Below are 12,413 nucleotides of genomic sequence, written 5' to 3'. Positions count from 1 at the left end.
AAACGAAAATCCTGATCAATCTTGGATTATTGTATAAAAGGTGAAGGGCACCGGTTATCGAGTCTTGCAAGTCTCGAGTATACAGCCAAGTAATCCACAAACCCTTTTATTATCCCTTGATCCCAGATATCCGTAGCAAAGTTTGTTTCGATTTTATAAAAATTAACGGAAAAAAAAACTAGAGGGCCATTTCCAGAGATTATTTATACATTTGTGCTCCAGGAGCCAGTAGTACATCTATACATGATAATCGGCCGATGTCAAAGTTGAGGAAAAACATCAATACATTGATTTCTCTCACCTAGTCAGAGAATACAATCAGCAAAGTAACCCATCTTCACTTTTGAATGAAAGCAAATATGTCAAGTTTAGATAATATGAAATGAAACTTGAACCAAGAGTTTCTCGATTTGAGTCCCCTTTGGTTCATCCCACCATACGTACATGCTGTCTATCAAAGCTGCGAATACAAGACTACTATTCATCCAGTCCGTGCTCGTTTTGGGGGGAGGGCACCAGAATTAGCATCACCTAAGGGATCATGATTAAAATGAGTTTTAGATTCTTGTGCCTTCTGTTTTAAACTTGCATCTTGTGAACCTTCATCCATGGGAGTGCTGGTTCCTATTTGATTATGCTCATCTTTTACTCATCCAATCTCTTAAACTCAGCCTATTACAAGATATAAGCATTGTATATAGTCGTGTACGTGAATATAGAGTAAAATTTTCATTTTTGTAGCAAAGTATGTTGGTTCCTCTTTCAGTTCATCCCCTCCCATCTTCCTCAAAGGATGAAACCTGTAGATTGGGAAAGAATATACATGGATAGAAGCATTACATGAACAATTTCGAGAAACTTGTCACTAGACAAAAGGTTCCGAATTGGTCATCTGCAGACCCCGTTTTAAAACCAAATCTTTTGAGTTGAGGAAACATGTAATGTAAAATATTCAGCAGAATTATAACAAGAAATGTGAATTCCTAACAAATCAATCAGAACACTTTTGTAATTAAACTCAAATAAACATGTTATACAATCTGTAAATATGTAGTCCCTCTCCCCACACATTATATACATACCCAAACTATGGACTTAACTATGACGATAAAGTGTTTCTAATCTTCATTCCCAATAGGCATACCACTTCCAAGCTATTCTCTCTTTTGGCATGCCGCTTGTCAGTATTTTCAGTACAGAACATCATTTGCAAGTTTATAAAACTTCAGGGATAGGCTTGTACACCACCTACATACGTTGCGTAAATGGATGCAGATCCTTCTGCCACAAATTCATCCCATGTATATATGGAAAGTACAACAAAATCTGCCAGTTTTCCAGGCGTTAAAGATCCCAGATCACTGTCAAGAAAGCATGCACGAGCAGCTGAAAGAGTATACCTGTAATGATAATCGTAAATGTTACAGGTAGAAATGTAATAATAGAGCTTGAGTGCATGAAACATCAAGTAACCTTTGATTGATCAGTTGGCACTATAGAACGAAATGTAATGAACTGTTCGAACATGTCATCTTAGTCACCATCTCAGCAGTAACAGACCCTTCCAATAATAAGAAAATACCATAATAGACAATGGAAGACATAAAAGTGATCTTATGTCTCCTTATTCTACAGGCAAGGAAAGTTCTTAATTTCTAAGATTTATATGGTCAGGGGTCGGTTTTCCTCTACTTATCACGGTAACCTTTTACCTACATAATAACATTTTTACACAGAGCACCACAACGCTGAAAACAATAAGCATGACCAACATTATAGAATTTTTATTTCACCACACTAGAATAAAATCCACTAAAAATTTAAACAAGGGAATAGACAACTCCGGCAACTAAGAACACATTAATTGCAATTTCTATTGTTCAGTAGTTTGGGCTATGGTTATCAATTCCTTCAATGTTTTTCATCGAGATATTTTGCAAATGCAGTAACTCAAGTCTAGAATTAATGAATTCCTTAGTTTCAGTTAAATCCATAAAATTTTCTTCATCTAAACCGACCCCTATTATGCTTCTGAATTTTTTTTTTAATTTGCACCATATATGGCTGCACTGAAAAAGCAATTTGCTTCAAATCGTGCATATATGATCGTGACATATGAAGACAGAGTCGGCTTTGGACACTAAAAATATCACAATAATAATCAGCATTCTTAGTAAATTTGGGGTTTCCCTGAATGTGAATGTGTAAACAGCAGTCCAGTAAAACAATATTTCCAGGTAGTAGAGATGATATTGTTTAGGGTATAGCATATGCAATGTGCCTTACGCTTTCAGTGAATCATTCAGCGAAATGCTTTCTGATGGGGCCCATGCAGTATCCCATCCAGGGGGTATCCTTTTCATTGCCGTCATAATACCACCTAAAGGATTAACGTCTACAACCTGCATAATAAAATTCAGACGGAAATTTCACTAATAAACAACAATAGTAGCTGGGTGCGACATATTCATCCTGACATACATATCAGTATACTTACCGGCCAGTCAGAGCCAAAAGCCAATTCTACATTGCTGCGCAAGAGTGACTGGAATAGATAAGATCCCTTCTCAGCCCTGTCTATCCCAAGCTTTTTGTTCACAGAGTCTGCATCAAATAATAGGTGCTCTGGCTATTGATAAAATGGTGGATTGAGTGAGCCATTACAATTTCATCCATACATTAAAAGAAAATAATAATAATAAAGCATTAACAACAATCACTTGGAGGTTTCAGAACTAAGAGTCAAAAGGAATGAAGATAGCATACAAAACTTATAAGAACAGGAGAAGGCAAGGAATTTATTCACTGAAGATATATTTATGAAATTATATACTACAGATTAATATGATCTAACCAACCACATACATGGAAACACCCATGCAAGTAAGAAGAAAAGACTTTCTCCATTTACAGATTAATATTAAAGAGTAGTGTAATCAACCTGTACTGAAGCAAAAATCCCTAGATTATTAAATCTGGCCGGCGTCCCTGGTGCCAGATGCTGCGCATGCTCAATCTGAAAGCATATAATCCAGTAATGTAAACATAGATTTAAATGTGAAATAACTTGTGAAACTTATACACACAGGATTTCTCTGCTAAGGAGGCCCGTTTCTAGAAATTCTTCAGATGAACCATGTCAGCCATCAGATCTATTTAATTGACACTCCACGGCTATGATTAAAAGTAGAAATAAATGGGTCTTAATATTTTGTAGAGACGGGTGGGTTTTAATGGGTACCACCCGGGGGGCCCTTCCATCTCCAATTTCGGTGTCGGAATTGGGAGGATTGAGTATTAATCGATTCCCAGATCTGGATTCTTGAAGGCCTTCATTTTTCAATACTCATTTCACAATTACATATTTATCAATATCATTACTATCTGTGAAACTGTGAATTTAAAACATGAGATTCAATAATATTACCAAAGCGATCAATGAAGTCTCTGCAAGGTTCCCGCCATACAATACAATAATACAAATCAACACCATAAGTCACAATTGATTAAATATGCCTTCATTAGAAGTATATATATTCGAAATCCACACTTCACAGTCACCCCCATAAACAAAAACTCAGCAAAAATTGGTCATCTTTTCTTTCGACAGAGGTTTGCAAATGGTTATTTTAGATTCCCATATTCAACCTTGATCGTGCAACGCAATTGGCATAAAACCAAGGGAAAACCCAGTACTATTTGATAGATAGATTCCTTTATCATCTGGTATGATTCGTACCAACATGAATTTGGGCTCAAAATCTTTTGGGAGAGAGAATCAAATAATCGACTATGCTGCCCCCTCCTAATCTAATTCATGACATCTCCAACCTAGCAGACTTGCTTTCACCTTTTAATTTCACCTCTGATTGATTAATTTGTTTCTGCATTTATCATTCGAATCCTAACACACATCCCTTTCAGTTTTTCTATCAAGTTAGAAGGTACCCATTAAAACCCATCCCATCTACTTTAAAAGACCCGATTGTTTCTGCTTCTTATCATAGCTGTTGAGTGTCAATTAAATAGATCTGATGGCTGACATTGTTCATCTGTAGAACTTCTTAAAACAGGCCTCCTTAGCAAAGAAACCCTGGATACACACACACAAAAACTAAATTGGGAAACAATGAACATGGAAAGATATTTACCCTGAATCTTCGATCCCTCACTCCATTTTCTAAAATGACCGACTCATACATGTCGAGGATCAAGTCATTTGCTCGATCACCTATAGCATGAATTGCAACCTGAGCAAAAGAAAACGAACTTCAAAAAGTTGAATTGAATTATCATATAGAGATTATTCACCGGAGGATGACATGATACCTGAAGTCCAACTCTATCGGATGCCAAGGTCAAGTTGTGGAGACTTTCATAATCTCCCACTAGTAAGCCATGATTATGAGGTTCATCAACATATGGCTACAAGAAGTAAGATGAAGTTCAGGAAAACAATATAAGCAATGGATGTGAATAAGCTAACTACAAAAAATCATGGCATAAATGCCGATTTGCACCCCAAACTTAGCTGAAATTGTCAATTTGCACCCTGAACTTGCATTTGAGTCAATTTACCTCCTAAACTTGGTAAAAATTGCCGATTTACACCCCGAACTTGTATTTGAGTCAATTTACCTCTTAAACTTGGTAAAAATTGCCGATTTGCTGTTTCTATCCAATTTTGTGTCACATGTCATACACATGAGGGGTAATGTTGTCATTTTCTATTTATATTTTTCTTAAAAATAAATAAAAATATTCTTTAAAATGAGGATTATTTTATTAATCAAATTATTTATTTACATCTTTTTTCTACCTACTTAACCCTACTTTGAATTATATATTCAATATACCCACCCATTCAAATATAGTGTGTTGTGTATAAATATATTTTTATATGTACACATTGTTGGAGGATGAACAAAACGAGAATAATAACGACATAATAGAACAGAACGTAACCATTTATTGATTGATAATGAGGCCAATATATAGGCATTACATAACAACAATCAGTAAGATTCATAGTCCTAATCTATTACAGAGATGCGAATCTATCTCTAACAGGAAACCTAATAAGGCTAACACACACAATGGTAGAATAGTAATTCTCTCAAAACACACATTTATTTTTAATTTTCAATGTATTTATTTATTTATATTTTTTCTAATATCTTTTAACATATCATATCACATAAAATAATAAATATATAAATCAATAACATGTTTCGAAAAAACAAACATTGTAGCAAGTGTTCCTCTTAAGTAATTTTATTAATTTATTTCATTATTCAATATGAATAAAAATATAATGACAATACTACCCCTTAAATGCATGACATGTGACTTAAAATTAGATTGAAAACATTAAATTTGACGGATAGGATGCAAATCAGCAATTTTTTATCAAGTTTAGGAGGTAAATCGACTCAAATGCAAGTCCAGGGTGTAAATCGGCAATTTTTACCAAGTTTAGGAGGTAAATTGACTCAAATGCAAGTTCGGGGTGCAAATTGACAATTTCAGCCAAATTTGGGGTGCATATCGGCATTTATGCCAAAAATCATTCACTCCCTCAACTACAGTGACCAGATAAAAAGAGGAAGTTAATGTAAGGAGATATATATAATGTATATATACAAAATAGTGGCAGTGTATATAGTCAACAAAATTAAAACATAAACTGTTCATTTGCTATAAATAATTGTAGGTTCCAAAGCATTTTCATTCTCACCTCATAAAAAAGTGCACTACGGGAGCCCAATGACCCATCAGCGAATGCTTTAAGTCCACCCAAATAGATCCACTGGCTCATAGCTTGGCCAACTTTGTTAATAAGATCCTGAAAAGGAATATATATACAAGTATAAGAGCAACAATAGATGGTGAGAAAAATTCAAGCATTCAAAACTTTCTCAAGAAAAGGTATTCACTGGTAAAATAGCTTCTACACTTTAATCAACCAGAAGAAGAGTTTCACCCACTAAAAAAAATGAAAAACAAAATCCAAACATATAAGATCCGAATTAAAATAGTGAAGCATGTGGAGTTTTGGACCAGAGAAGCATAAATTATTTACTGGAGTATTTGTCACAGGCAAGAAAAGAAAAGAGTATATAATGGACATACGGGAAATGAAAGAGATAGAAAAGATAGATTTCAGTTGCACAAAAATTTGCTCCTCTAGACATACTGAACAAAAATATTCTATTATGAAGACAGAAGAATAATAAACCAATAATAAATCGATATAGTAAACAACATGTAAAGAATCATTTCTTGAACACCATAAAGTTCAGAAGCAGTTATCTGTTACTACAGCTTTTATTCAAAGCAAGAATCAGATAAGAGACCATACACGCAAACGTGACCACGTCTCCAGTGGGAAAAATAAGCAGACTCTGATCATCATCTTCCCTGACAAATCAGCCCACAGATACACATCTGCGACAAGCATGACATGATACTGAGTAACAAGAATTAATTTGAAGAGCCTTATAGTTAAAATTTATAAGTAAAAATGCAACTAATTTCCTGTGATCAGGGAAATAGAATGAAATGCAACACATTATGTACAATAAAAAGTTCCATGGATGTATTGCGTTTTACAGCGTTGCAACAAAATGCCTAACTGGAACCATTATTTTAATATGCAGCTCCCGAACTCCTTGTACAGGAAATCATTATAATTTGCCTACTAATATTTTTTTCATCAGTTTAATATGGTAATAGTGATCCCAGTGTACCGGAACAACAAAATTAAATGGCCCAAAGACACAACATATAATGTTTAAACATTCAACTCAAAGTACACACTACAAACCCTTCAATGGAGACCTGAAAAATCTTCCCAAGAATCTTTTACAGAAGCCCCAGGAAAGTATCTACCGACATCAACAACTGTCGTCACGCCCCTCATTAAGGCATGATTGCTGGCTCTATGCAAAGCTTCCCTCCGCTCCTCTACTGAGACCTCTGGAATGAGTGAAAAGATAAGTTCCCTTGCAGAATCAATTAACAGTCCTGTAGGTTCTGCAAAATGATTACTTGGTATATAAGTAAAATATTATGGCATCTTTATATAAAGATGTTATGGACCTACCCAAGAAGATAGTAAGAGCAGCAAACATGAAGGCGCTCAACAAGGACAAGGAACCTTAAATTTCAAACTGGTTTCCAATGTAAAAGAATAGAGGAAAGAGTGTAATTTTCAAACTCCTCAGAAACAGATGCCCAGAACCTAACTCTCCCAAAGTTCTTCAAACTATGCACCAATACAACTCCCAAAGCTCCTTTTTTATTTCAATCCAAACCACCCACATCAAAGGCAACACAATCAGCCAGGGAAGTTTTGCAGTAAATATACTAAGCTTTTTGCATGAAGATGTCGATATAATCATGATGGAATTCTTATATTATCCTACTCTTGTTGCTTCCAATTTAATCAATGCAATTAAAAGTTCATAACAAGTATTTAATAACTTTACCCAACAGTTGTCCAAGGCTATCCAAGGTTTTATACAACTGCCGATATATCAGTTTCTCTAGGGGGTATATATTTCACCTCTTCCCAACAAATGCTGTTCAATGTCAAAATATTGTTAAATTTGACAACCTGCATCTCAATGGTCGAATATTTCAAACTTTTCAATAAGGTTTCCGAATACATTTTCCTTCCTAATGACAAGCCAAATGTCAACTCAACACCAATGATTTGAAAGATGCCAATTCAACTATGAGTTGTTGATCATGAAAACTATGGGGCAAAATTATAACATACACCTCAGCATGCTTTTATCATCTTGTCATGATATTTTGTAAAATTTAACAATTAGTTGCTTATTCATGGGGCACTGTAGTAACTAGTAAGTGACCTCCCAATTCCATTTGAATGGAACTTAAAATTTGCTGAATCGTGCCTCTCATACTAAAGTTGTGAACAACACCACATTCAGATGCTGAAACAACTGGACTTGAAAAAATTCTCTAACAATAGAACAATTAGAAATATGACAATTGTGCATCCTCATACCTTCATTTGGTCACTAGAGGTGCCTTGCAGCTAGAGTCACTTAACATATTTTATTTTTTGGAGAAATATAAGGAAAATTCTCCTTCATACAAGCTTGAAATATGGATAAAACAAAGTGTCATCTTCAAACGCAGAAAGAAGTGAAACACTTCCAAATTCCTGCTCTCACTGGAGTTAAGAATTTTCCTATTAGTAATAGAATGACATAATTTTGTAATTTATTTTCCCAGAAATGATTCAAGATCCAGTGTCTTTTCTTCTCTCAACCAAAACGTTAGTCTACCATACAGTTTTGGGAAATGCAAGAGAATATGCAAAGCATAGTTTGACCAATCATACAGGTTGTTATGTCTTATGCAAGTAACTGAAAGATTCAGGATGAGCGAACTGAAAGCTCATTGCCCATATTTTTCTTTTTCTCAAATTAGAATTTTTTTTATTGTTCACATCTAAAAGACTGTAATTTTTGAAAGCCACAGAAAAAAAGATACTGAAAGAGCCAGTCCAGCAAGCATGTTGGCCATACAAACAAAGTTAAATAATACCTCCACGGGTGGTTCTCATGATGGTTCCACCATTTGGATCCTCTGATGACTTAGTAATCCCACCCAACTTGAGTGCAACTGAATTAGCCAAGGTAATATGCCCATCCATTCTTGATACAAAAACCTATTAAATAAAGTGCAGTGATGAATCTCAGACACAATTGTTACTATAGTGGAAGCACCCAAAATTATATTACTTATGGCTTACCGGATTATATGGTGTAATATCGTCGATCCAAGAAGCCAAGGGCAATTCCCCTCCCCATAGATCATTGTTCCATCCACCACCCAAAATCCAGGAACCTTGTTTTGCATCTGAGTTTCATTATGTTATTTTGGAACCTTTATCACATGATTTAATTATGATGAAAAGGATGAAAGAAAGAATCCCTCTAATGGCTCATTCAGATCATCATTCTCACCAACGCTCCCTCGCAAAACTACTTTTCATGATTAAAAGTTAGTGTAACAGACTTCAAAACATCATCAATGATGCATCATACTCCCATCCCACTCAAGATATAACAGATTAAAGGTAATCACAATAAAGTAAAAAAACAAAAAAGAGGGATCACTGGTTTTACATTTTCATTTGACTAAATGCAAACAACTTCTTATTTATTAATGTAATTCTACAGCTAATATGAGAGTTCAATTGTTTCACTTGTACTGTCATCTACTTCAAACTTATCATAGCATATCTACCTCTGGAGTCTGCAACAATTATTCAAATAGTTGCATATCCAATTTGACCTATGGATGATGCATTGATCAGGACTGCTGCTATGGTTTACCATTTTGAATTCTAATTTGTTTTCCAACTACTTTGAGACTAAACATATAGCACAAACAACTTGTCCTTTTGATCTTTCGCTAAAAAAATGTTTCTTATTCTAAAAGACAAAAAGAACCTATAGGTAAAAGGTTTAACAAAAAAAAATTGATACACATTCTGGATTACGGTGACTTAAACAAGAATGTGGACGTGCATGCTCTGTTTGTTTGTATAAATAAAGAAAATTGCAAGAAAAATAAAAGGCAGGGAACTGACTTCTCACAGCTTCTTTGACCCTCTTCACAAATTCATCTTTTGAGTTTATGCCCCTTAGATTTACACGCATCATCTGTTTTCCATTGTCAAAATTTGATTCCCACCTTTATTATGCATATTTAGAAAAGAAAAGAAAATTAATATAAATTATGGTGCTTCAGTAATACCTGCAGTCCACCATTAATCAGATGCACATGGGAATCAATAAATCCAGGCACTACAATTTTTCCCCTAAGATCTAACTCTTTAGTCCCATACCCTACCATATCCTGATGAATAAGTACATAAGACAGGGATAACTTAATTATTGGATGAATCAAGCACTTCAGATTGGCAGCCAAACAAAAAGTTAATAGAACATAAGTCAATAGTAAGTGCATTTAATATTGAAATTGTGTTATAACTATCTCTAATCAAACCAAAAGAAACAAAAAAAACAGAGATGATAATCTAAAAGATAGATTCCATCAACAACTGAGAAACAATTTGAGCAAAAGGACATGAAATGACATTCTCGATGGAGTACTAATAAGCCAAGGATCCTATTCACCTAAAGGTGAATCGTTACAGAATGCAGACAAGAACAAGAATGTCCCTCTATATGGCCACCAAATAACAGGCAACGGGAGTAAACTCAAATCTCTGTTTAGAGATTGATTATTAGAAGTTCGAATATAATCTTGGGTGAATGCTTATACAATTTCTGTCCCCAACCTCCTTGTTTCCTCTGTATCTTATGTGTTTTCAAATTTGAGAGTTCTATATTTTCCCCTTATTTGGAATGCACACCAAACTCTCTCAAGAAAGCGAGTCTAACCAACCATATATACCATTGGTTAGAGAACAGTACATAACTCCTAGACCAAACTTGTTGCCTAACTTTAAACAGAAGTAGAAGATGAATTCATAACACTCTTGTTTTTGATTTTCCGGAGTAGGAACTGTACATACTTGCTATGCTGAAACGAAGACTAGCTGCAAACATCAAGATCCGAAAAAGACTAAAAACACATAACCTCACAACTCCCGCGGCGCCATGCACCATAAGAACATCAATAAGCCTAACATATATTTTTACCAAGAAGCCTAACATCATGTGTTCATATTATACAAAGCTTCATACTGTTCAAAATCCAAAAAAAAAACTCACACAAAAGGATTCAAGAATTCAAAACCTTCCACAAGCATTAAGTAAAAGCATATAACAATTGAACTTAGGGTTTAAGAATCAAAGAGAATTCACAGAGTGGTCAAACGTGTGGATTACCTGAATGGAGGAGTAGCTTCCAATCCGGAGAATCCTTCCGTTGCGAACGGCCATGGAATCGGCCAAGGGGAGAGACTCGTCGACGGTGTAAATCTGGGCATTCTTGACCACCAAGTCGGCAGCCGGAGAGCTCCAACTGAACAACTCTGCAGTTCAGAATTCAGAAAATGACGTCATTTTGCGAAGCTAAGAGAAATCGGAGTGGTGGGGACTTACGGGGGCCGACAATGGCGAGGAGGAGAGAGGCGGAAGCTAAGAGGAGGAGTAGGAATCGAGACTTCATTCTTCTCTGTTCGTTTATACCGTGATTACGGTGGGATGGTGAGTCACCATTATATATATATATATATATATATATATATATATAAATAAATAAAATAAAATAAAATAAATAAAAAGACATTTCGACATGAAAAAATAAGAAAAATGTGCATATACTCTCTCTGAATCTGCAGGTATTTGATGCTAGAAAATTCTCTCGTCTATAGCTCATCAAAGCTCAAGTAGCCTCTGGCGTTCAATGAAATATGATAATTTTACTTGCAATGTTACAATAGAGTAGCACATAAATGAAGTCTCCCAAACAGATATTAAAATGTAATGCCAGGTCTTGGATCCCTCATAGTTGCTATTTTTATTGAGGGGGAAATTGCTGTGTCGACTATTGCAATGATAAATAAACGTTTAGTACAATGATCATTTCGTCTAATCAAAATGAGCAGTCATACACTGAAGGTTTACAACATATTTCATAGCAACGTGCTTCAATATATTTACAATCCCCTAAAACCCTTGAAATAACTATAGTTGAAGTTGAGATTTGTAGATATTATGGCCCTTGAATATTCTAGGTGTAGTTAGTCTCCTTGTAGTATTTAGTATCCTTGTGAACATAGGTGAAATATTTAGTGTAGCCTTTGGAGATGTTCTCCTATTAGACTTAGTATTGTATAGCTATATATACCTCCTTGCGGAGAAGAATAATATCATTGAAGCATTGAACATTTCTTTTCTACTTGGCATCAGAGCCACAAAAAAGCATAACCCTGAAAAACCCCGAATACCAGAAAGCAAACTGACCACCGCAAAACCAACTTCCGCCACGTAATCATACCCATACAAATCCATAGGCATCCCCACATCAAAATAAAGCAAGCAGACAGCAAAAGCATACAAATTAGACTTTGTCTTCATCCTCTCTTTAGGGGAGCATTCTCTCAAAGTTGAGAGCATCATACCATAGTGGTATTTCAATCCTTTGGGTAATCTTGCCACAATTATTTCACGATCCTCACCAAATCAATCTCAAGACAGTCAACTGTTGGGATTCGGTTCTCAGATCTCGTTTTCTGTTCCAGTCCTCCCTACCACTTAATTCTTTGTTTTAGTTTTAGCATCCCCAAGCTAGTTATGTGGTTAAGGATTTCTTCCATGCTATGCCAAGATCTGTTTCCTATTTCTCAGTCACCATTCTTTATCTTGATACCATTTGTGTAGTAGAACACTCATTCTCTT

The 12,413-nt window shown here is 35.2% G+C and overlaps 1 protein-coding gene across 6 annotated transcripts; it reads right to left on the bottom strand.

The window, feature by feature from the left end:
• Window positions 1-880: 880 nt before the first annotated feature.
• On the bottom strand, window positions 881-11,201 carry LOC126798657 (protein LONG AFTER FAR-RED 3). Of its 6 annotated transcripts, none has more exons than XM_050525667.1 (15): window positions 11,115-11,195; window positions 10,899-11,044; window positions 9,799-9,900; window positions 9,632-9,704; window positions 8,789-8,883; window positions 8,581-8,704; window positions 6,841-7,035; window positions 6,362-6,447; window positions 5,738-5,845; window positions 4,330-4,425; window positions 4,152-4,250; window positions 2,942-3,016; window positions 2,498-2,629; window positions 2,287-2,402; window positions 881-1,400 (listed from the first exon to the last, which is right to left on the bottom strand). In XM_050525667.1, the coding sequence occupies exons 1-15, from the start codon at window positions 11,179-11,181 to the stop codon at window positions 1,226-1,228; spliced, it is 1,689 nt and encodes a 562-aa protein (XP_050381624.1). In that variant the 5' UTR covers window positions 11,182-11,195; the 3' UTR covers window positions 881-1,225. The 6 variants fall into 6 exon arrangements, with proteins under 6 accessions (XP_050381624.1, XP_050381626.1, XP_050381625.1 ...); XM_050525666.1 differs by having other exon boundaries at window positions 882-1,400; window positions 8,789-8,895; XM_050525669.1 differs by lacking the exon at window positions 9,799-9,900 and having other exon boundaries at window positions 8,789-8,895; window positions 9,632-9,735; window positions 11,115-11,201.
• Between the last annotated feature and the right edge of the window lie 1,212 nt (window positions 11,202-12,413).

The sequence above is a fragment of the Argentina anserina genome, chromosome 6 (genome assembly GCF_933775445.1).
Source record: "Argentina anserina chromosome 6, drPotAnse1.1, whole genome shotgun sequence".
NCBI lineage: Eukaryota > Viridiplantae > Streptophyta > Magnoliopsida > Rosales > Rosaceae > Argentina > Argentina anserina.
Note: the sequence above shows the minus strand (reverse complement) of the source record. Positions and strands in the feature narration are given on the sequence as shown.